A 25,976-nucleotide genomic window follows, 5' to 3' on the forward strand; every position below is an offset into this window, starting at 1 on the left:
GTTTGATCCCTGGTCTGGGAAGATCCCACGTGCTTCGAGGCAACTAAGTCCATGAGCCGCAACAACTGAGCCTGCGCACCCTAGAGCCTCAGCTTTGCAACGAGAGAAGCCCCCGTAATGAGAAGTCCGTGCAACACAGCTGCAGCTTAGACCCAGCTCGCTGCAACTAGAGAAAGCCGGGGAGCAGCAGTGAGGATCCAGTGCGGCCAAATATAAATAAATAAATAGAATTAAATTTTTAAAAACTGAGGGGCAATAGACATGTGTTAGTTTCAGGGTCACCACATAAAGATTGGATATTTGTATACATCGTGAAATGACCACCACAATGTCTAGTTAGCACCCATAAGTACACATGGTTACAAAAAAGTTTTTTTCTCGTGATGAGAACTCTTAAGATCTACTCTCTTAGCAACTTTCAAATATGCAGTACAGAATTATTAACTATGGCCTTCCCCGGTGGCTCAGAGGCAAAGAATTCACTTATGATGCAAGAGCTGCAGGAGATGCAGGTTCGATCCCTGGGTCAGGAAGATCCCCTGGGGGAAGGGCGTGGCAACCCACTCCAGTACTCTTGCTTGGAGAATCCCATGGACGGAAGAGCCTGGCGGGCTGCAGTCCGTAGGGTCACAAAGAGTCAGACATGACTGAGTGACTGGGCACAGCAGCGTTATTAACTACCGTCTCCATGTACAAACGTCCCCAGGGCTTGTTTTTATACCTGAGATCTGTAGCTTTTGACTCATATTCACTGTTCTTAAGCTGCAAGTCCAAAAGAAAGATGATGGGGAACGCTGGAGGAGAAACTTGCCCTGGCTTTCGTGTTGCGTGTTTTTGATCATGTTTTTTCTCTTTTACACAGATCTCCAACCGTGAGCAAAACAGCACACAGCCCTTGGAGTTGTCCGGCTTCACCCTTCACCCCTCTCCATTGCCCTGCGTCTCTTAGCAGGAGAGTGAATTAATAAGTCAGGAGTTAGGACCCAGAGATAGTTCTCAGACTTACACGATCTGACAGCTGGCTGGGAATCAGTGAGGTGTGCTTTCAGAGACCTCAGGCTGATCCGAGCCGCTTTGAGCCCGGTTTACCCTCTCAAGGTGTCCGCATCCTCTGGGTTCCACTCTGGACTTTGAAGCTCTGCGTTTTCTCTTCAAAACCCCCCTTTCTGATGGAAAGATCCTGCTGTTAAAGAGGAGGAAGGCATTATCTCTCTCAAGCCGGCATCGTAATGCTAGCAGACTTTATCCTGGTGCTCAGCGCCCTTGGGGTCACCCACTCAGGTAAGCTCAGGTCGAAGCAAATGAAAACTTGATCATTGCTGGTGCTGATAACATCAGGATTAAATAATGTGATGTGTAGGTATTTTTAGGTTAATCTTTGAGATAACCTTTAAAAATGTAGCTCCGATGAGTAATTCCATGAAGTCTGTATATTGCTAAAGAAATCATATGAATTCTGTAATGTTTGTACTTTTGCCATTGACTCTCTTATTCCTTTGGAGTCATTGTGAGCTTGGTAGGAAGATACGAAAGCAGGGGAAATGTTATCAAGTGCACTGAATGGTACTCAGAGAATTGTTAAAGTATTTGGCATAGGGATTGATTATATCAACATTTTAGTGTCGTATTATTAACAATCACTATAGCTGTGCATAGACGCTTCATTGTCCAAAATATCGTGCAGATATACAAATACTTTTATAAATTTGTGCATGTAGGTGTATTTAGTATGTTTTTTTATATCACAGTTAAGCAAATGTCCATGAAGTGGTGTGAGTCTTCTGTGACTATCATCCACCGGAAAATAAAGGCATTTTTAATAGAGAATGAGGACAAATAAAGGAGACAGAGGGCGTGAAAGGAAAGTGGGAGAAAATAACTGGGAAGTTTAGGGGAACGTGGTCAACATCACCTGCCAGCTTTCTGGGCGTGGAAATCATTTCACTTTTCCTGCACTTAGGAACAGCAAGCTCTTCCCCTGACACCAGATTCCATACAGAGCCAGGAGACAGATGGTGAGAAAGCAGTGTAGTTCCTGTAGCAGTTTGTATTTATTTGTCACTAGTGTTTTGGCCACGTGTAAGTATTGTCATTTTCAGATGGAGAATCAGAGGCACTGAGATCGACTAGACCAAGTCCTTAAATAACACTTGGATTTAAAATTCTGTGACTCACACACACACCCGAACATTATTATATCTTCAAAAACGTGGCCTGTGCTCAAACCTGGGGCTCAAAAACACACAGAGTCATCTCTAAGTGCAGAGAGCGTTGAATCCAGTTTGAAATATCACTAAATCTGATTTCTTCAAAGTCTTTTTTTATGGAAGTGTGGTTGATTCACCGTGTTGGTCAGTCTCTGCTGTATAGCAAAGGGACCCAGTTATACAAATATATACATTTTTAAAAGTGTTTTTCCCCCATTATTTTTAATCCCAAGAGACTGGATATAGTTCCCTGTGCTGCACAGTAAGACCTCATTTTTGTGTATAGTTTGCCAGTATAGTTTGCCTCTACTTGTCCTAAACTTGCAGTGCACCTTGCCAATCATAAAAATAATAATAAACTTCTGTGTGTTTTAGTGTGCAATTAATCATACACATAATCAGCTTCTATGCAATTCACGTCTGGTGTCTTTCTGCCTTAATTACTAGAGCATCCTATTTCCTATGCAGGAATTGATTCCTAACATTCTTTCGGTGGAGAAACCATCTCCCGGGTCAGCAGGGCTGGTTAGCATAACCCCTCCGGGTCACCCTCAGCGGGTTCACCCATGCCTGCTTCTCTGCATGCAGTGACAGTTGCATAAGACTGGAATCGGACGAGAGCCTGGCCCCCGGCTTTTGTGTGTGTGCTGCTGGAGTCTAGAAATGTGTGCCTAGCTGTGTGCACCTGTCACGGATCTGTAACAAGTTCACCTAGTCGCCTGCGGTAACTCTGGAGCTTGTGAGCGTTTCTAGATCCACTGGAGAGTCTGTTTGTATTTTTAGGTCTGTGCCGCCTTTCCTTAAGTTCTTTAACTTCTCTACTCATCATAAAGAAAACGATGAGTTTCCTTTTCTTACACAAAGCTACCTTTTTCAAATGACAAGGGACAAGCCCTCATTTCTGTTTATCTGGTCTTGGTGGAAGGATTGCTGTCTATGGCCACGCTTTTGTCTACTACTCCAGAAATAGGGACAGTATCTTATTCCTCTTCCCATCCTTCTTAACAAAAGATGATGTGTGTTATTCATTAAAAAAAATATTTATTGAAGGTCTACCACATCCTAGGAATTGTTCCAATATGTGGGATGCATGGAGGAGTAAAACAGTTGTTCTGAGAAGCTCTCATGCGAGCCAAAAGTCATTAAATATTTATTATTTGAGTCCATCCTGAGGGCTAGCTATACATGTTGGCAGAAGAGACTATTTGTGGTAAGATTTTTTTTTTTTGGATGAGATAGTGATAATGAATGAAAGGCAAAACCAAAATATTCCAAAAGGTGTTAAACAAAGTAAACAACAATACTTGCTGAGATTTGAAATTCTTCAATTATCTGTTTTCTTTCCTAGCTGAGAATAAGAAGGCGTGGCATTTTCAGTAAAATCATAAATAATCATGGGAAGTTTCACCTATGAAGTTTGAAGTGGGGTTCATTTATACTACATGTTACAGGTGTACAATGTGGTGACTCTCAATTTTGTAATCATTCTGTTTATTTTTGGCCGTGCTGGACCTTCATTGCTGGGCTCTTCTCTAGTCGCAGCGAGCAGGGCCCCCTCCTCGATGTGGGGGTCGGGCCCCTCACTGCGGCGGCTCCTCTTGAGGGTCCAGAGCACAGGCTCAGCAGTTGTAGCGCACGGGCTTAGAGGCATGTGGGATCTTCCTGGATCGGGGCTCGAACCCATCTCTCCTACCTCGGCAGGTGGAGCCTTCACCACCAAGCCCCAGGGAAGCCCTGATTCATGGTTTTTAAAGGTGATACTCCCTTTGTGGTGGTGTTCAGTTGCAAAGTCGTGTCTGACTCTCTGCGACCCCGTGGACTGTAGTCATATCCCTGGGATTTCCCAGGCAAGAATACTGGAGTGGGTTGCCATTTCCTTCTCCAGGGGATCTTCCCGATCTAGGGATAAAAATCCACATCTCCTGCACATGCAGGCGGATTCTTTACCACTGAGCCGCCGGGAAAGCCACACTTCGATTGTAGTTGCTCTAAAGGATTGGCTCTATTCCCTGTTCTGTACATATGTCCTCGTAGCTTACTTCATACCTAATAGCTTGTTCATCTTTATCCCCTGCCTCATATCATCCTCCCCTGTCCGCGCTGGTAACCACTGGCTTGCTCTCTTTACCTGCGAGTCTGCTTCTTTTAAGTTATATTCACTACTTTGTTGTCTTTTTATCATCTACTAAGTTTTATCAATTATTCATATTTCAGTGTGAGAGAGTTTGCCAAAATTTTTATAAAAGTGATTATTGATGTGGGATTGAGCAGGGCGCAGAGTCTGAGCCTCCAAAGAAAGGAGAGGAAATAGTCCTGAGGAATAAAGAGAACAGAGCCTCAAGTCGTAGGTTCCAAAGAAAAATTTGTCTCAAGCTGGTTGTGGGCACCCGATCTAAATCTGTCTCGATTCCACCCTCTGGCATGGAGCGAGCCCTAAGCTCATCACAGCCAGCGCTCCCCAAAGAACACCATGCTCCCCAAAGATACACCACTTGAAACAACAGTTTGGAAAATACTGTTGCTAGCCCCACAGCAACAAAAACAGCAGTAACATTGAATGTGCATTCATAGACGTGAACTGCTGGAGCAGATTTTATGTGGCAGGGAGACATGCTGGCGGGAACAGTCTTTGCCTCCCCAGTCCTTGAAGAACTTCATGAGCTGATGGAAAAGATGGCAACTTGGGAGTCAGGAGACCACAGCGCCCCTCATTCTCTGGGTGACCCCTCCCAGCTCTCCTGGTTCTTCATCTGTGAAGCGAGGGGCTTACGTGTCTTGAAAGTCCTTTCCAGCTCTATGGTCTTCATGTCTTTATCATTTATCTTTCTCTCCTCTTTAATTGATGCTGAAATGCTCTCCCATCACTCTCCCCAGGAAGCTGACTTTGGGGAATGAAACCCCCACAGCAGAGCGGGGAGGAGGCTCACTCATCTTCCAAGAGCAGTTTTCTGACTTGTCAGTGGATCATTGAGATGTGTCTTAGAAGAGTGATCTTATCTAATGAGTTTGAAAAATAAGTCTGTTTGCAAAAATTGGGTTTACACACAACTGCTCAGGCATCTCTTTCTTTCTTTTTTTAATTTGTTTTTGAAGTTTTATGGAAGTACAGTTGATTTACAGTGTTGTGCTAATGTCTGCTATATAACAAAGTGATTCAATTATACATGCATATATTCTTTTTCATATTCTTCTCCATTATGGTTTATCATAGGATATTGAATATAGGTCCCTGTGCTATGCAGTGGGACCCTGTTGTTTATCCATCCTTTTGTAAAATTAACTGATTAATTAACTTGGCTGCATCAGGTCTTAGTCGGGGCCCAGGGGACCTTCTCTGCTGCATGCGGGATTTTTCACTGGGCCGTGTGAGGTCCCCTAGCTGTGGCACGCAGGCTTCTCTCGGTTGTGGTGCATGGACTCCAGAGCAGGAGGGCTCAGCAGTTGCTGTGCGAAGCTTTAGTTGCCCTGAAGCATGTGGAATCTTAAGTTCCCTGACCAGGGATCAAACCCACGTCCCCTGCGTTGGAAGGCAGATTCTTAACCACTGGCCCACCAGGGAAGTCCCTATCCATCTCATACATCACAGTTGGCATCTGCGAACCCCACCCTCCCAGCCCTTCCCTCCCTTGGCAACCACCAAGCTCTTCTCCATGTCTGTGAGTCTGTCTCTGTTTCACAGATAAGTCCATTTGTATTGAATATTAGAAGGAATCCATTTATTTCTTGAGACCACTTGTCCTGGAAATCCTGAGAACATCTGTGGTTCTACAACTTCTGGAGCCACGAGCTGGTCCCGTGCCCCCACCCCTCAAGAAAATTATAACCTTCTGTGCATTTATTCATTCGTTTGCTCATTCCCTAGAATCATCTCATGTTTATTGAGGCCCTAGCCTCGAAGAATCAACTTGGAAGTCCTTGCCCTTCCTCATAACATCCCATTTTACAAGAACAAACCAGAAACCTTTCGAGGCCTGTCCTCTACATCTGCTTCAATAACATCAGTGACTTCAGTTTCTATTTGGGGAAGATACTAGGCAGAAAGCATCCAACCTTTGGCCTTTATCTTCTCTTTATTGGTAAGGTCTGTTTTGGTCAAGGCCCTTTTGTACTAGTCAGCTCAGGCCACCATAACAAAATACCACAGACTGGGTTGCTTGAAACAAATTTCTTTTCTCACAGTCCTGGAAACTAGAAATCCATGAGCAAGGTGCCAGCAAGCTTGGTGTCTGGTGAGAGCTCCCTCCTGGCTTGTAAACAGCTGCCTCTGGGTGTGTCCTCACATGACCTTCCCTCTGTGTTACCCGGAGGGGCGTCCAGGGGTCTCCTCTTCTTCTTATGAGGACCCCAACCCTGTCGGATTAGGGCCCCACCCCTATAACCAAATTTAACCTTAATTACCTCTTTTTAGGTCCTATCTCCAAATGCTGCCTTCCCTGGTGGCTCAGCGGTAAAGAATCTACCTGTCAACACAGTAGCTGCAGGAGATGTGGGTTTGATCCCTGGGTTGGGAAGATGCCCTGGAGAAGGGAATGGCAACCCCCTCCAGGATTCTTGCCTGGAGAATCCCATGGACAGAGGAGCCTGGTGGACTATAGTCCATGGGGTCGCAAAGAGTGAAGTGTGGCTGAAGTGACTTAGCGAGCACGCATGTTTCCAAATGCAATCACACTGGGATTTCAGGCTCCAACATATGGAATTGATGGGACAAACATCCAGCCCGTAAGAGCCAGGACAGAGCTACACCCTTTCCTCCTCAACTCAGAGGGCAGCTCACCTTCTGACGTGGGTCGCAGGGTCAGAACCCACACCGTCCTGAGAGCACATCTGCTCGCTTCCCTCTGGGAGCTGGGAAGAGCAGGGTGCATCCGTCCTCTCAGACGGGGTGGGCTTGGGGGCCGCAGGGGCTGGGGAAGGTCAGGTCACGGGCTTAGGAGACCCTTCCCAGCACGCAACTCCCACTGCCTGCAAGCCGACAGTGAGGTCATCCTGCCAGGAAGGAAGTTCCGAGACCCAGTCTCTGCTCTTCTTAGGAGACTTCTCACACGTCCAAAATCGTGATGGTGTAAGACCATTCCAGCGAAGAAGCCCAGACGGTATGCGTGAGTGGTGCGTGTTGTGTGTGTGGTGGGTGTTCCATGTGTGTTGTGTGTGGTGTGTGTGGTGTGCGTGTGCTGTGTGTAGTGTGTGTGGTGGGCGTGGTGCCTGGTGTGTGTGTGGTATGTGTGTGTGCTGTGTATGGTGTGTGATGTGAGTATAGTGTGTGTCTGGTGTGTGTCTGGTGTGTGAGTGTAGTGTGTGTGGTGTGTGTGGTGTGTGGTGTGAGTGTAGTGTGTGCAGTGTGTGAGTGTGTGTGGGGTGTGTATGGTGTGTGGCGTGTGTGTGCGGTGTGTGTGTGTGTGGGGTGTGTATGGTGTGCAGTGTGTGTGTGTGTGTGGTGTGTGTGTGTGTGTGGTGTGTGTGCTGTGCAGTGCGTGTGCAGTGTGTATGTGCCATGTGTGTGTAGTGTGTGCGGTGTGTGTGCTGTGTCCGAGGCCCTGGGGATGAGGGGCGAGGCCCAGGTGGGCGCGGGTCGGCGCCCTGTAGGGCCTGGGAGGCCACGCTAAGAACTGGCTGCTTTTCCCCAGGTTTGCTGGGAAACCACGGGGAGGGTTTGAGCAGGAAGCTGACACAATCCTGCCCGGCTTTTAGGTGATGACCAAGCTGCTGAGCGGAAAATGGACCGTGAAGGGGTGAGCGCGGCAATTAGCAGGCAGCACCTAGATCCACGGGGGAGGCGATGGGGTCTGAGGTCAGGGCGGTGCCCGCAGAGGAGCTGGGAGCCATCGGAGCTGCCCGCTATTTGGAAGAAAGCTAAGCCCGGATGTCCGGTAGGGAATTCGTGAAGGGCAGCCTCCTCTCTCAGAAGGCTTCAGGAAATTTCGATTCTTTATTCCTTCCCCTGCCCACATTTCCAGGAAGGTTTTAGGGCCTGTATGGAGGACTGTCCTGGCCGCTGCCCACTGACCCGTTCCTCAGTGCAGTCGTGCTGGCTAAGAATAGTTGAAGTATCCAAGTTTAAGACTGGTTAGCCCTTTGAGTGTCTGTGGGTGTGCTCAGCTGAGTCTGACTCTTTGCAAACCCATGGGCTTCAGCCCAACAGGCTCCTATGTCCTTGGGATTTCCCAGGCCAGAGTACTGCAGCAGATTGCCATTTCCTTCTCCAGGGGATCTTTCCTGACCCAGGGATCAAACCCATGTCTCCTGCATTGCAGGTGGATTTTTTTTTTTACCACTGAGCCATCAGGAAAGCCCAACCATTTGAGTTAGTAAGCGCAAATGTAAGGTCCCCCCTCTACCACTCAGATGCATCTCCATCAGCTTTCTGGCACAGAAGAGAAAGGGCGTGCCATCCAGAGCATCAGTCCCATTGTCCACACCCTGCTAACGCCGGGAGGGGGTTACCAACTACGCTGAGAATCATCACTCCTCAGTGAAGTGGAGGTCCCACGCATCTGTGGGGAATGAGTACGACTTTGCTTTTCTTCCCACAAAGAATTTCACGGTTTTCATTGGTCAAATGTGGGGCTGTGTCTTGCATGTGACCTCACCCATCATATGTGCATCCGTCAGTGGGAAGAGAAGGTTTTCAGTGGGAAAGCAGAGGGTGTGGAATGAGTCACTGTAGGACTGAAGAGCATTCTGGACAGAGGAAGGGGGGCATAGTTAAAACAACAAGGAGGGACTTCCCTGGTGGTTCAGTGGTTAAGACTCTGAGCTTCCAATGCAGGGGGCACAGGTTTGATTCCAGGTCAGGGGACTAAGATCTGCACATGCTGGTGCAGTCATAATTAACTAATTTTTAATTTTTTTTTAATTAAAAAATATGTATAAAACAATGAAGATCTTCTTGGTTTGGAATCGGATAGCACAGCCCTGAAAAGAAACAAAACTGACCTCGAGACCACATTCCTAAACCACTTCTTCAGTTTGAGAGTTAAAGCTTGAAATTAGGGCTTCCAAACATGTAGGGGCAGAGAAGAGTTGTCAGAAGCTGGCTGTTGTAAGGGAAGTCTTGCGCAGGAGGAAGGGACAGAGCAGACAGGCCACGTGGCGGGTGTTCTGTGGCCACAGGCTGGAGGCATGGGAAACGGCCCTGGCCACGCCCTCCCTTGGCTCATTCACTAAGTAGATACACGGTGAGCTCCTGGTGTGACCGAGCACTGCGCCACGTGCTGGGTGAACATCATCAAACAACGTGGAGTGTGCCTGCCCTCGTGGACCCCGAGGGCAGGACAGACAAAGACAAATATAGACAGATTGTGAAAGGGACGTGGAGGGTCCAGGCCAGGCGCAGCGGTGGGCAGTGCATGCAGGCAGAGACAGCGGTGGAGGACAAGGGGGGCGCTGTGGGTGGTCCTTTGGGGGTCAAGGTGATGACCTCATGATGGGAAAGTCCTGTGAGAAAGTAAAGCTCTGGATGAAGTACAGAGTCTGCATGCATGCTAAGTCGCTTCAGTCCTGCCTGACTCTTTGCGACCCCATGGAGTGCAGCCCACCAGGCTCCTCTGTCCATGGGGATTCTCCAGGCAAGAATACTGGAGTGGGTTGCCGTGCCCTCCCCCAGGGAAGAGTATAGAGCCTACTTTTATTTATTTTTTTCTTCCAGTTTTATTGAGATGTAATCAACACATAGCCTTGTGTAAATTTAGGAAGTACAGCATATTGATTCAACTTAACGTCCATCACAGAAGGATGACCACAGGATGGTTGGTGAACATCCACGGTCTCAGACAGGGATCACATTAAGGAAACAGAAGGAGAGTATTTATGTGTGGTTGGGGAGGAAGCTGAGGTGGAATAGGAGAATGTAGATCGAGAAGACCAGTAGCCTTAGTCCTGCCTTACTGAATCAGGCTGTCTAGAAACACAGGACGGTCCAGCTGGGGGATCTGGGGTCAGCTGTCCCGCCTCCCCGGTTAATTTGGGTCCCCTCCTGTTTGTCCAGCCGCTGCGGGATTCAGGTCCATAGCCGAAGAAGAAGATGCGCTGCTCAGACACTTATTCCAAGGTTACCAGAAATGGGTTCGCCCCGTCTTACACTCCAACGACACCATAAAAGTCTACTTTGGATTGAAAATCTCTCAGCTGGTGGATGTGGTGAGTAATCCCCGGCCCTCAGTTGAAAAGAACATGCATTCCTTCACCCGTTGTCGAGGCTAAGATTTGATTTTGTTTTCTTTCCTCCTGTCTGCCATTTCAGTCTTAAAAATAACTCAGCGTGAGAGAAAACCTGCCCTGAGAAGCCAGTGAAATGACCCGAGGAGAGAATGTTATTTTCATGGCAACACTCTTGTAGGGGAAGGGGGGACTTCTTGCTGAAAGGAGGTGGGCCGCGGTTAGGAGGGCATCTCTCTGATGGGTTTACTGGAGCTGCCAAGGTGAAGAGCAGACGGGGCTGAGCTCGGGGCTGCCTCGGTGTCCTCTGGGCCAAGCCAGGGCGTGCAGGGGTCGGAGCAGAGAGAGCCGCGGTGACAGCCCTGGAGACAGTCCCTGGGTGACCCCATTCCCTCCTGGACCCCCTGGGGACCCCAGACCTTTCTCTGACACACCCCCGTACCTTAATATTCCTATTGGATTCACACTTCTGCCATGAGCTTCCTGGGGAAATCCGCGAACTCTGATAACCCAAATTCTGCAAAATCATGCTACTGCGGTCCCCAGAGTCCAAAAACAATCTTCCCCCATTAGCCGTATCCACTCATCATCACTCCCCCTCAACTGACTCAAAGCCCAAGATTCCTTCTATAAAATCATACAAGGCCCACCTCCCATTTAGCTAGTATTTCATTCTGCTTCACACCCTTACTGTGCCTTTGGTTATGCAATTTATACAAATATCACTACAAGGAATTGCTACTTGCTCTCATTATTATTTCATTTTAAACAAAATAAGCCTAATATTGTAGGGTCCCAATGCCATCGGGCTTCCCTGGTGGCTTAGACGGTAAAGAATCTGCCTTGTAATGCAGGAGACCCGGGTTCAATCCCTGGGTGGTAAGATTCCCTGGAGAAGGGAATGGGAACCCACTCCAGTATCCTTGGCTGGGCTATCCCATGGACAGAGGAGCCTGGCAGGCTACAGTCCAGGGGTTGCAAAGAGTCGGACATAACTGAGTGACTAACACTCACTCAATGCCATTTAACTGTTCTTAAGTTGAGAATCCTTCCAATTTTGGACTGCTCAAAGGTAAGATTTCAAGAAGTCTCTGTGACCAAAAAAAAAAAAAAGAAAAAAATCCAATACACAGTTTCACTTGATTTGAATTTAATTTTCCTTTCCTTAGGATGAAAAGAATCAGCTGATGACAACAAATGTGTGGCTCAAGCAGGTAACTGTCAGTCCAAAGACTGCACCTCCTGTCTAACTGTCACCGCTCTTTTCCAGGGAAAGGTTCCCGTGGGAAAATAATTATTTTAAAGAGTGCATTGAGTTCTTCAGGGAGACGTTTGGGAGTGCTGGGGGAAGGGTTTCTTCTTTTTAACATTGTCTTCCATGCAAGTCAGAGGTCAGTCTGGAAGCTCGTAGGCGCTATCTTCTTGCTCCTGGAGGGGGATCTCTGAGCGGGTGGGTGGGCAGGTGACCCTGACTCTGAGTCCCAGGCACCGGTCCCTGGGCTACTTGGAGAAAAGGGGGGCGAGTTCCAGAGTGCAGCTTACCCCACTGAAGCTAAGACAACCGGATAAGAAAATCAGGGACAGTAATTCCCCTTCCTCCCCCTGGTCCTCCCTAGGATGTTGCCCCTCCCCTAATGCTGTTCTCTAGAAAGAGAAAACGGGATGGCAGAGGCCCCCCCCCCCCCACTATCAACTTCAGAAGGAGGTAAAGCCCAGGTCAAGACGCTGAATCCACAAAAGCAAGGGAATGATGCTCAGCGCTCGGCCTGACCCCAGCCTGTCTCCTGCTCTTTCGGAGTTGCCAGGAAACAGTTACCCTTCAAGTGATAACTATGTCACGTAAAGGAGAAAATACTGGTACTTCTTTGACAGGAAATGAAAAGGTTGACTTAACTGCTTACTTTTTGGTTTTGTTAGCAGTTACTTTTAAAAAATTTTTTTGCCAAAAGTCCAGATGTTACCTACTCTCCCAGAGATTTAAAATCTAGATATGTTAGCTATCTCATTTAATTTTAACATATGTACATAGCATTCTTCACTTGTTTATGTTGAAATGAGTTAGCTATCTGTTCCAGTTTAGTGCACACTCATTCAGGTCTCTCTGCTAATGGTTTATAAGGAACAATAAAAGACAAATAAAAGGATAAAACACTCTAAGGAGATTTTCTGGACCTCATCTGGGGTCATCAGATTTCATCCACTCAAAGCTTTTGGTCAGATTTGGGTAATAAGTATAAATTTTGCTAGTTTCTAGTTCTCTGATTCTTTACTTGGTAGATATGTTAGCATATTATGAAATGGATCTGCATATTATTTTACTTGTAAATAAAAATGTTCAGGAGAAAATAATAAGCTGGGGATGTAAGTATAAAAATACAATTTAAATAAATAGGGACTTCCCTGGCCGCCCAGTGGTTAAGACTCCAAGCTTCTGAGGCAGGCAGGGGTCATGCATTCAATCCTTGGCCAGGTAACTAATCACACGCTGCCTGGCATGGCCATATATATTTTTTTTTTATGTAATAATAATAATTTTTAAAAATAAAATGAATAAATGTATTTTTCAATATATATTCCTTGGGACTTGTCCCACTTTTGCACTTTAGAGGCTGTGGAATTTGAAGGTATTTTGAGTTCATCAAAGTCAGTAAGAAGTCCAGTATTTGCATTTTCACAAAAAGAAGAAAAATTTTTTTCTGTTGAAGTGTAAATAAGCTTAGGACGTTGGCAAAAATAAAACACTCTCACTCCTCCACACACACCTCCTCCAGCTGCCGCTTGAGGTTACAGTCTTACGCATAACACAGAGGTCGGGGACGCTTGGCCTTTGAGGTATAGGGGCTTCTCACTTGCCTGAGATTTTGGAAACAAGTCATTTCAGGCGAAGAGAACAAGATTGGACATGAAGGGAAGAAACCGTCTTCCTTGGGCTTCAGCTGTTCTTTGGAAATGACCTCCAGCAAAGCGAGGCCCCTGGAATCACGGTCTGGTGTGCACCTCCAGGTCAAGACAGAACCGACACCTAAAAATCCCCAAAGAGAGCGAGAGAAACCTACAGGGGGAAGGGGCGAGTGGCTAGCTGACATTTAGAAAAGCCTGCTGGGAACTCGGGTTCCCATGTCATAGAAGTAACAGGAGTAACATGGTTTCATTGCATTAATTTGCAATGGGTTGTCATAGCTCTTATCCATTTACATTTCTGAACCTCTCTAAATTAGCAAAGTGGGTATCATTACGCCTGTTACCAGAGACAGAAGAGTCTGCTTCATCTGGCTAGAACCAGCTTTCCCCAGCTGGAGTCTGTCTGCACATCTAGCCTCGCACAAAACATCCAGCCCTATTTCTAAATTAGAGGAATATCCAAAGTAGGAGAAACCACTGAGAACACGATGAAGCTATGAACCCACTCACACAAATTGGGTTTGGAGTGGGAATGTCACAATAGGTATTAGCCTACAAGGGCTATGTTATGGTACAAACAGTGTGGGAGCAAAAAAGATAGGAGAATCTCTGGCCTGGTGGCAAGCAGGGAGGGCTGCATGGAAGAGGAGGCATTGGAGCTCCACCACAATGTTTATACTTTCTTTTTTGTTTTTCTAAGTGTAAAAGAGTAAAGGAAAGGACTAAAGGAAATAGACTCAAAAAGAAGATAAAACTGACATTTAAAAAAACTAGCACTAGTGTTTTACACAGATCTCAGTTTCAGAGCAGCCGATGACAATGTTAAGATTTATTGAGCATCTGTTAACCTTCCTTAACCTCTGGGACCTCTCATGAAGCTGTTCTAAAAAGGCATTTAAGAGAGAATGAGGCTGGGAGTCACTCCATTGATTCCACAGGGTTTATTGAGCACCTACTAAGGACCAGGCAATTTGCTAGATTCAGGATGTACAGAGCATAAAACACAACCCTGCCTTCAAGGAGAGGACCTGGTGTTAGTTGTGTAAAAATAACCTCTGTAATAATATGATAGACACCATAAGTAAAGTATATACATAAGATACTGAGTTATTACAATAATGATAATGAAATGGGGGACAAATCATGAAAGTCTTCCAAGCGGAGGAGACATTTTGGTGTGGTTCGCAGGATCAGTAGAGGTTCCATGATCCATAAAGGTGGAGAAATTGTGACCCACCTGAATAGGTTTCCCAAAAACATGACTTCCCAAAGCTCTCACACCAGAGCAAAGCTCTAAGAAGCTCTTTCCAATCACCTCTGTCTACTTCAGTAAAAATAAAGACAAAAATGACCAAACCTCTCTTTTCTCGTTGCCCTCTTAGACACTGAAAAATGCTCCTTCGTTCATTTCCACGGAGAGAATAAAATTCTGCCTGCTTGGTTTCTATTCTGAAGCAGGTTTCCTGCAGCATACCCAAGTGAGATGACTGGTGTTTGGTTTTGTTTTTTAACCCGCTTCCTCTGCTCTATCTTCTATTTCCTTCATCTTCATCTTGTATATTTAGACATTTCTCTTCTATCCTCCCAACCGCAGACCTTTACAGGCACAAATTTAGTGACATCCTGAGAAAGTCCTCTATGGAGAGCTATTTTTGTGCTATTGATTTTTATCTTGCAAACTTTGTCTTCATACTTCCAGAGAGTAATCTAAACCCTACAAGTCAGAAATAGATTCTTAACACCGACTCACTACAACTCTGTGAAAAGGTCTTCACTGCCCCAGCCACTCAGATTCCACTTCGCCTTTGTCAAGGGTAGGAAAACCGCATCGCAAGCACCTGAAGGGGATGGAAGACAAAACCAACCCCTCCTCACTGACCGGACGGTTGGCCCTTTGCCTGGATGTTACCCTGTGAATAATCACTCTGACAACAGATGTCAAGTGTACTCACTCAGCTAGCGCTTCCTGAATACCTACTATGTGCCAGGGCCATATAGGGCACTGGGCCTCAACTCTGGGGGCAAAGACCATGAGCCAGAAGGTTCTGAGCGGCCAGGTGTTACTGTTGCTGAATGTGGGCTGCTGTCCCAGACCCCCAGCAACCCGGGGACACAACGCTCCCTGAATCTTACAAGGACAGCACCTTGCACCAACGTGGTTTCTCCAACAGCTGATTCCTGTGTATTTCATTAGTTCAGTTCAGTTCAGTCACTCAGCCGTGTCTGACTCTTTGCGACCCCATGAGCTGCAGCACGCCAGGCCTCCCTGAACAATACCAACTCCTGGAGCCCACCCAAACTCATGTCCGTTGAGTCGATGATGCCATCCAACCATCTCATCCTCTGTCGTCCCCTTCTCCTATTTCTTTGGCTTATGCCGGGTCTTGGCTGTGGCATGTGGGATCTAGTTCCCTGTCCAGAGATTGAACCTGGGCCCCCTGCATTGACAGCACAAAGTCTTAGCTACTGCACCCCCAGGGAAGTCCCTGAATCCCTGTTTTAGATCACAGTAAGTTCAGAAACATGGAAGCCTCATTGCATGGATCCCTGCAGCTGGTTTTGGAGGAGAAAACCAAGAAACTGGCTTTTTCTTTTTAAAAACAAACCTAAGGAAAGGCTGGCCTTGCTGTAAGGTCTGGGCCATCTCCCCAAAGCCTAGGTATCTTCCACAACCTGCATGAACACCTATACGTCTAGGGATTTACCTTAAACCTCTGTCACCATCTTATCTCCTTCCTTTTCCATGGCCTCACTCTGGCCTTAGCAGAGGAGGCCCTGCCATATGGTCTTCTGATTTATGTGGACCCGGAGAAAGGATCGAGTGAGTCAGCGATCCCGAGTCTTGCTGTATAAACTTGGCAGGTCACTTCCTCTCTGACCCTCGGTCTCTTCATCTGTGAATAAGGCAACAGCCAGTGGCAGTGTCTCTGGGTGGTTAAACGGCATCATGTGTGTGCATGTGAATCCTCTGAGGTCTGGCAGGTAGTGGGAACTCAATAAATGTCATTTTCTGGTGCCCTCTTCATAGACTTTCTCATCTTTTAATGACAAATTCCATTTCTTGGCCTTGACAACTCCAATATAATGGGAATATGGTGGTAGTTTAGTTGCTAAGTCATGTCCGACACTTGCGACCACATGGACTGTAGCCCGCCAGGCTCCTCTGTCCATGGGGATTCTCCAGGCAAGAATACTGGAGTGAGTTGCCATGCCCTTCTCCAGGGGATCTTCCCAACCCAGGGATCAACTCTGGGTCTCCTGCATTGCAGGCAGATTCTTTACCAACTGAGCTACGAGGGAAGCCCCAATGGGAATATGAGACATATAATATGCCATGTTGCCGTCTTTAAGATTAAAATGAATCAACAATAATTTCATTAATTAGATTTTTTTTTTTCCATATCACATGGCATAAGGGATCTTCATTCCCCAAATAGGGATTAAACAGGGTCCATGGCAGTGAAAGTGCTAAGTCCTAACCACTGGCTCTCCAGGGAATTTCTGACATTAATTTAGTTTTAAGAATTTCACACCTGACTTTGAGGTAACTGAAAATCCCAGGGGTGTCCCAGAGGTTGCTGATCAACCAGAGTTTGCACCAGCAAGGAATATTTGTTTCTTACTATCTTTTGGTCTTGGGATTAATAATTATTAATTTTATAATAATATTTTTTCTAATTATTAAGAATCATTAGAAGACTTCATTTATTATTTTTAAAAGCCATGACAGTTTTTTTTAAGTCTTATGATTTAGGTTTAAATGAAATTTGGTTCTGGATTGTTCTGCAGCTTGACATTTATGAATGATATTTCAGGTAATATATGTAAGAAAAGAAAATTTTAAGCGAATATATATGATATGGATTTGAAGTTGCACTTTTTGGAATTAAGAAAGCTAGACTGGGAGTATTTTTCTGTTTTTTTCCCTCAGTCCGAGATTAACTTTGGTATTTGGCCCTGACCTCCCCTGTGCTCCCCTATTCCTACAATAATAACAAGCTCTCAAGCCCGGGACTGCTGCAAAGTGGAGCTGTTTGTACAGAGCTTTGAGAGTCTTGGCAGAGACATGCTGTGTGAACGCTGGATACTGTGTCTAATCTCCTGCTGTAGAAAGGCAGAGACAGGAGGTTAATCTCCAACCCCAGGGCTTCAGAGAGAGAAGGGAAGTGACCAGAAAGCCTCACAGCCCCTTAGAGAGCAGGACAGAGGATGTGGGCTCTGAATCCTCATCCTGATTCAGCTGACTTTTGCACGAGCAATGATGCTGTGGTGTGGGGCTCAGCCGGCATCGTGGTGGACCACGTCCTGTTGGAAATTCAGTGAGCCCCTTTGATGGGCACGTTGGCAGGGACAGCATCTCTAATTCCCCAGGTCTGACCTCAGAAGGACACTGAGGTTGTAAGGAATGTCTTCCAGTCCTGCAAAGGAGCACAGCCAGTGAAGGATGGTCCAGGGGTGGAACTCTAATTCGATGTTCAATGCATTCTCTCTCTCTCTCTCTCTTGGGTACCCCTAAGAGAGTCCCACTGACCACGAGTCCCACCTGCCCCCCGTTCTTTACTGGTCAAGAACACAGCCTGAATCCACTGGAGCTGATTTTATATCCTCCTCGAGGACTCAGACGTGCCCCTCATTCATCCATCCACTCACATCTGCTCTTCGTCCTGGAACAGCATCCTCAGTAGGCCTGCTCCCTCCTCCATGGTGCCCACTGCCCCTTCCTGCCCTCTGTCCCAGCTACGGTGTCATCCAATCAGAACCTCCTTCCCTGTCCACTCACTGTCCCCCATCTTTTCACCCAAACCGCCCCCTTCGTGGCAGTGAGCACAGGGTGATGGTCTGCCTGTTAGTTCATGGGTTCTAGAATCTCCCCTGGTGGCTCAGTAGGTAAAGAGTCTCCCTGCAGTGCAGGAGACCTGAGTTTGATCCCTGGGGTGGGATCCCTGGAGAAGGGAATGGCAACCCACTCCAGCAGTCTTGCCTGGAAAATCCCATGGACAGAGGAGCCTGGCGGGGCCCCAGGCCATGGGGTCGCAAAGAGTCAACACAACTGAACGATTGACACACACACTCCCCACCAGGAGTTCCCACAGAAAGGAGTGTGAGTCTGTCTGGGGTGCAGAAAGAGGACTGAAAGTTCTATCACGGGTTCTGGTCTGAGGCAGCCCTGGGCTAGGAGGACAAGGTGTCCCTGCTCAGAGCTGGTATAAGCCTCGCATATTTGTGGGATGGATTAATTTCCCCCAAATATCAAGCTTCCTGAAGCTCGGCCTCTGGACTCCCTCGGGCCACAGCTGTCCATCCTTCTGCTGGAGGTGCGATGGGCAAGACAGATCTTTCCAACAGAACCGTCTCTCCCCTGGGGCTTGGCCCATTTCCCTGAGCACAGGCTGCACGGCTGCTGTGTTTGTGGAGACTTTTCCCCCGGAATCTGAGCTCCCCACCTTCTTCCTTGGCTTCAATGAAGGTGACCAGTTCCTATCGAAGAGAGACTGAATTCCAGAAGCAGGAGACTGATTTGGAGATCTTGAGGTTCCAAGCGGAGACACTGTGGGTTTGGACTCACTGACTCTGTGCTCACTTACACTGATATTAAAGACGGAGCCAGAGTGTAAGAGACCAGATCCAGTCAGTCTGCCCAAACACGTGTCTGTCCCCAAGGCTCATCGCCTGCAGCTTGCTCCCTTTGCTGTCGCTGTTTGGTCGCTCAGTCGTGTCCGACTCCTTGTGACCCCATGGACTGCAGCACGCCAGGCTTCCCTGTCCTTCACCAACTCCAGGAGTTTACTCAAACTCATGTCCATTGAGTCGGTGATGCCATCCAACCATCTCATCCTCTGTCACCCCCTTCTCCTTTTGCTTTCAATCTTTCCCAGCCTCAGGGTCTTTTCCAGTGAGTTGGCTCTTGACATCAGGTGCCCAAAGCACTGGAACCTCAGCTTCATCTTCAGCCCTTCCAATGAATATTCAGCATTGATTTCCTTAAGGTTTGACTGGTTTGATCTCTTTGCTGTCCAAGGGACTCTCAGGAATCTTCTCCAGCACCACAATTCGAAAGCATCAATTTTTTGGCGCTCAATCTTCTTTATGGTCCGTCTCTCACATCCATACATGACTACTGGAAAAACCATAGCTTTGACTGTATGGATCTTCGTCAGCAAAGTGATGTCTCTGCTTTTTAATATGCTATCTAGGTTTGTCATAGCTTTCTTTCCAAGGAGCAAGTGTCTTTTAATTTTGTGGCTGCAATCACCATCCACAGTGATTTTGGAGCCCAAGAAAATAAAATCTGTCACTATTTCCACTGCTGTTCCCTGCTTGAAGTCTATTTTATATGTAAAAATATACTTTTCATATATATAAAGAACTAAAACCTCAGTCATTAGAAAACAAACAACCCGATTAAAGAATATGCAGAGGACTTAACAACCACTTCACCAAAGAAAATGTATGGATGACAGATAAGCACATGAGGAAAAGCTCAATGTCATTTAGTCATTAGGAAAATGTATAGCAAAAGCCATAATGAGATACTCACTTTACAGCTATTATAAACATTTCAGTGTGATTGTACCCAGGACTGGAGATGATGCCAGACAGCTGGAATGCTCATGCATTGCTAGTGGGAACAGAAAATGATCCAGCCACTCGGTGTCATATAAAGTTAAACATACACTCACCCTATGACCCTGCCATCCACTCCTAGGTATTTACCCAAGAGAAAAGAAAATGCTTTTCACCCCCAAACCTACAAAATTTTTATAGTCACTTTATTTATAATCACTAAGAATTGGAATGAATCCAGATATTTTACCTGGTGAATGGATAAAAAAAAATTGTGGTATATCCCCACAGTGGAATACGTCTCACTAATAAAAAATGAACAACCTACCTAGAATCCAAAAAGGTATTTCAATAGGTAAAAGAAGTCAGGATGGAAAGGCCATCGACTGTGATTCCATTCTCTGGCATTGTGGAAAGGCAACATTATAGGATCAGAAAGCAGAGCGGTGGTTGCCAGGGATGGGGGAGGTGGGAGGGTTGATTACAAAGCGCAGCCTGAGAAAATTGGGGGCAGTGAAGCTGTTCTGGTATCTTGATGGTGATCATGATTATCCAGCTATTTGATTCTAGAACTGGACACAGAAGAGTGAATTTTATTATATGTAAATGCTTTAAATGTAAAAGTGAAAACAAACCACAAATGCTGCTCTGGGTTCCCTTCAACGTTTCTGAGATTCAGACTTGCTGCTGATGGTAGAAGTCTCCTTGCGTTAGCCACTGTTGTGTCCGACCCTTTGAGACCCCATGGACTGCAGCCCTCCAGGCTCCTCTGTCTATGGAATTCTCCAGGCAAAAATACTGGAGTGGGTTGCCAAGTCTCCTCAGCAGGAGACAAATTTATTCATAGGAAGGAAATCGTATTTGCTTTTCAAAGTGGGCAGGAGGAGGAGGAAGGAAGAGAGAAGCTTGTGAGTACCAAGTAAGCATGGCAAATGCTTTATTAGTTTGAGCTCTTAAACTGTCAGTCTTCATATGCATGGTTTTCCATAAGTAGTCATGCAGTTTTTCTTAATCCTTTAGAGTGTAGCTTTCTAAAGTCCCTATCTTTTTAAATTTGGTGTTCAAGGGTCAAGCCTCACAAATATTGTCTAAGAGAGACGGTGTCTCATCTGGAGTGTATCATTCCATCCTTTTCCAGGCATCATGCATATTTCAATACTGTACCATCTAGTGAATCATCCATCTGCTGACTCCTGATTTTTTAATGACAAAGTTGGCATCACTGGGCTCCAGGGAGCCTCATACTGGGCACACCCTTCTGTCTTTCTGAAATGTCATTTAATATTATCCTGCATTATTCCTCAACTGTCCGCATGACAGATGGTGGGATAATTCACTTTCAGGTCAGATTTCATAAGATTCTGGATTCCAAATCTTTTTAAGTCCACTTCTACTGCATTTGGGTCATCCATACATCATCCTTTTGACCTTCATAACCCAATCAATTAATGGTTTTGTTAATCTGGATCCTTCAGCCCCTGTAAACCATGCTAAATGATTTCATTCTATTACGAGGAAAAATATGCAAGCTAACAACATTTAGCAATATAATTTAAAACTGAATTTGGTGCTTCACAGAATAAGAACAGATTAGAATGTAAAAGGAAATTCTTGGAAAATATTTTTCCATTGGATAAAACTTACAATGTCCTCAGTAGTCAGCAGATACTGGATACTTCATATCAACATATTGTGAGGATCTTTGTCCAAGACTCTTGATTGATATTCAAGATCATTTATATCCATTTTCATGAGATAACAATATCACTGGATGGACCAACTCTCCAAGAATAAACTGAGTTAGAGCTGTCTTTGCTTTCCTTTTGTTTCTTCAGAGAAAATAGGCTGAAAACAAATAGGTCACAAATCAGTGAAGTTTGTTGCTGAACCTCTGTCATTTGTGAGGTAGTCATGGCAATTTTGGAATTCCCTGGCTGGACAGGTGTGAGAGTCTAGACCTTCAAACACCAGGCTGGCTTGGGTATATCTTCAGCTGCCCTGAGTCAGGGCCATAGGCCTAAAGCAGATGAATTTCTCTTTTAAAATAAAACATGAGATTCGTAAATTAACATAAACTCTAAGATTCCAAACTCGAACTGATTTTTCAGAATATTATTATTATTATTATTCTGAAATAATTTTATTAATTTATATTCATTTCCACACAGGAATGGACAGACCACAAGTTACGCTGGAATCCGGATGAATTCGGTGGGATTCATTCGATTAAAGTTCCGTCAGAATCTCTCTGGCTTCCTGACATAGTTCTCTTTGAAAAGTAAGTATCACAAGAAAAATCCGCTAGTCCGATGAGGAATGGAAATAGGAAAACCCAATTGTGCCAAAATAATTAAGATAAAGGTAAACCTCGATGAGAGAACTGTTTGTTCCTTTTGGAAATCTTGTTTGATGCTGGGATAGGAAAGGAATAAAATACACATAGGACAGGGATGGGGAAAAAAAGGGGGGGTGCTGCTAATCTGTGTTAGACTAACAGTCCAGCGAACCGTCTCCCCACAGTGCGGACGGCCGGTTCGAAGGCTCGCTCATGACCAAGGCTGTGGTCAGATCGGACGGCACCGTGGTGTGGACGCCTCCCGCCAGCTACAAGAGCTCCTGCACCATGGACGTCACCTTCTTCCCGTTCGACCGGCAGAACTGCTCCATGAAGTTCGGATCCTGGACCTACGACGGGACCATGGTGGACCTCGTCCTCACAGACGAGAACGTGGACCAGAAGGACTTCTTCGACAACGGAGAGTGGGAGATCCTGGACGCCAAGGGCACGGCCGGGGGCCGGAGGGACGGCGCCTACTGGTACCCGTTCATCAGCTACTCCTTCGTGCTGCGCCGCCTGCCCCTGTTCTACACGCTCTTCCTCATCATCCCCTGCCTGGGGCTGTCCTTCCTGACCGTGCTGGTCTTCTACTTGCCTTCCGACGAGGGCGAGAAGCTCTCCTTATCCACCTCGGTCCTGGTTTCCCTGACGGTCTTCCTCCTGGTGATTGAGGAGATCATCCCGTCTTCCTCCAAGGTCATCCCGCTCATCGGGGAGTACCTCCTGTTCATCATGGTCTTCGTCACCCTGTCCATCATCGTCACCGTGTTTGTCATCAACGTCCACCACAGATCCTCCGCCACCTACCACCCCATGGCCCCCTGGGTCAAGCGGCTCTTTCTGCAAACCCTTCCTAAGTTGCTCTGCATGAAGGACCACGTGGATCGCTACGCTTTCCCAGGTAAAGAGGAGAGGAAACCCGCCGTGAGAGGTCAAGTCTTCGAAAGAAAAAAACAAAAGCAGATGAGTGATGGAGAAAAAGTGCTGGTTGCCTTTCTGGAAAAGGCAGCGGATTCCATCAGATACATTTCCAGCCACGTGAAGAAGGAGCATTTCATCAGCCAGGTGAGGGAACAGTTGGGAGAGCCGATTGAGATTTTTAATGTCTGTCTGCGACAGATGGGGGTCCCTGTTTCACATGTGACCTTATCAGCTACCTGCTTGACATGCATATAAGGGCTTCACATAAGCCCTGACACAGAATAGGGACTTCAGTATGAATTTCAGGGAGACCTTCACAAAAACAGAATGAGCAAAAGAGAAGCACCTCCAGATTAAGCAAGACTCCTTCTCATTAGATGTGATTCCATTTAAATAATTCAATTCTATATTGAAGTTGTTTGTCCAGGTCTCTGGTCTCTTGCTCTATTCAGAATATTTGGAAATCAGAAAACAGAAAGAAGCTTTATATTAATACAAAGACATGATGTAACAACAAGTATTTAGTTCACAGATTTAGTTTTAAGGATGTGGCTTTCTGACTCAAAACAGTCCTGCTTGCAGATGCTACCCGTGTTCCACGTGACTTGAGAAAAGCTACTTAGCCCTGAACTTGTTTTCTGAACTCTCCCTTGAAGGGAGGCATTACTGACATCAAGTACAAAATATGTGCCATGTGCCCATAACACATGGTCTCGTGATGTGCAGACAATAAACATTAATCCTCATCTCTCTTCTCTCCATCCCTCCTCCTCTAAATGGTCCTTCCCCTGAGGAAGACAAATATTATTTGACATATAAATACTCAGCACAAACGGGAGTCTGCTGCTTAAAAAGAGTTAAGCAGTTTATACAGTTCCATTACTTTACTCTAAAAATCAGTGAAAATGAGTGCCAACAGCCTAATGCCATAAACAAACTTAAGAAAGAATAGGTTTTTCAACAAACATCTTCTGTATTTTATATGGGCACTGCCTAGAACCTCCTCTCTCTTACAATTTGTCGTTTTTTAAATCCACTGAAAAAAATTTTAAAAGCACTGGGGGAAAAATTGCTGCTCTGGAACAAGCATTTCAGCTATTCTTAAGATTTTTTTATTTCTTTATTTACATATTTTAGAAATTCTAACACAAAAATTTAAACAGTTTTTTATAGACTTCCCTGGTGATCCAGTGGTTGAGATTTCCAAAGCAGGGGATATGGGTTTGATCCCTGGGCAGACAACTAAGATCCCACATGCCTTGTGGCCAAAACAAATAAATAAATAAATACTGAAGTAATGTTGTAACAAATTCAAAAAGACTTTAATAGTGGGTCACATCAAAACTAAAATATTTTAAAAATTTTTTTAATAAAGACCAGCTTTTAAAAAATTATAAAAATAACACATCATTGGCATAAGAAATTGGGAAAATATGGAGCATTTAAGATGATTCATATCACTAATAATCCCCCACTCAAGGTTGACATTTTAAAAATTAAATGTGTTTATTTTTAATTGGAGGACAATTGCTTTACAATATCATGCTGGTTTCTGCCGTCTATCAAGATGAATCAGCCACAAGTATACATATGTCCCCTCCCTTTTGGACCTCCCTCCCACCTCCCACCCCATCCCACCCCTCTACGTTGTCACAGAGCTCCAGATTTGAGCTCCTGCATCATACGGTGAATTTTCACTGGCTGTCTAATTATACATATGGTAGTGTATACGTTCCAATGCTACTTTCTCAACTCATCCCACCCTCTCCTTCCCCACTGTGTCCACAGTCTGTTCTCTCTGTCTGCGTCTCCACTGCTGCCCTGCAAACAGATTCATCAGTATCATCTTTCTAGATTCCATATATACACATTAATATATGATATTTGACACTTTACATTTTCATCTTCTTCGTGGTTTTCCCTAAGGTTGTATTGCTAAACCTCTGCATGCACAACATTTTCAAGTTCTACATCCGCATTCATGTTCCATCTAGAACAGCGGGCACCCTGCTCAGCACTGTTTTTACCAATCCCCAGGCAGTAGGAGTGGGGCATTCATTTTCCCTTGAAAGATCGCAGGCCTGGTCTCTGAGACTCCCCCGGCCCGCAGCTTGTCCTGGTCTGGCCTGGCCCTCCCAGGCTGCAGACCAGTCTCCCAAACCCGCTTCCTGCAGAGGGGCTAGGTCTCCTCTGTCCCTCACCACTTCCTGTCACCTCCGCCAGGAGTGTCCCCCGGAGCCCTACCCAGCTGTGGAGTGGGGGAAAAGAGGTCACTGAAATAAGTGACCACGCAGATCCTTAATTTATAAATCCGTGGTATATTTCCCATGTCATGTCAGGAAGCATCACAGTAGGAGATGCTGGCTTTTTATTCGGGTAAAAATCAGGCCTTTTCCGCTTTAGTCAGTAACGTTTACAACTGCATCAGTGATTCTGTTGTTTCTGTTTTACATCCTTGATGTTCCCCTGAACTTGAGCTCCACGCCGTTTTCTTGGGCATCACCCGTGAGGTCCCAGGAAGCCGATTTCTCAGGGGAGGTACCAGGTGCATTCGGAAAACTGCAGGGCTGTGATCTGAACAGGACCCCTCTGAAGTGCCTGAACTCAGAACAGCCGCGCAGCATCCTGAATGGAAGGTGTCTCTTTCTCTTCGGCAGGTGGTGCAAGACTGGAAGTTCGCGGCTCAAGTTCTCGACCGGATCTTCCTGTGGCTCTTTCTGATCGCCTCCGTCACCGGCTCGGTCCTGATTTTCACCCCTGCTTTGAAGATGTGGCTACACAGTTACCATTAGGAGCAGGTCTCCAGAGCGATCTAACACACGCCCCTAAAGACAGAATCACACCTTAGAGCTGACATCCAGCCCCCATGTGTATACAGCATGCACACGCAC

General features: G+C 46.0%; 1 protein-coding gene across 1 annotated transcript; it reads left to right on the forward strand.

Moving 5' to 3' along the window:
• Positions 1-1,229: 1,229 nt before the first annotated feature.
• Positions 1,230-25,877, forward strand: CHRNB3 (cholinergic receptor nicotinic beta 3 subunit). The gene is made up of 6 exons (XM_065947075.1): positions 1,230-1,281; positions 10,192-10,343; positions 11,531-11,575; positions 21,995-22,104; positions 22,347-23,229; positions 25,743-25,877. Exons 1-6 carry the CDS (start codon positions 1,230-1,232, stop codon positions 25,875-25,877), a joined length of 1,377 nt encoding a protein of 458 aa, XP_065803147.1.
• The last annotated feature ends 99 nt before the right edge of the window (positions 25,878-25,976 follow it).

This window comes from Muntiacus reevesi, chromosome 10 (genome assembly GCF_963930625.1).
Source record: "Muntiacus reevesi chromosome 10, mMunRee1.1, whole genome shotgun sequence".
Classification (NCBI taxonomy): Eukaryota; Metazoa; Chordata; class Mammalia; order Artiodactyla; family Cervidae; genus Muntiacus; species Muntiacus reevesi.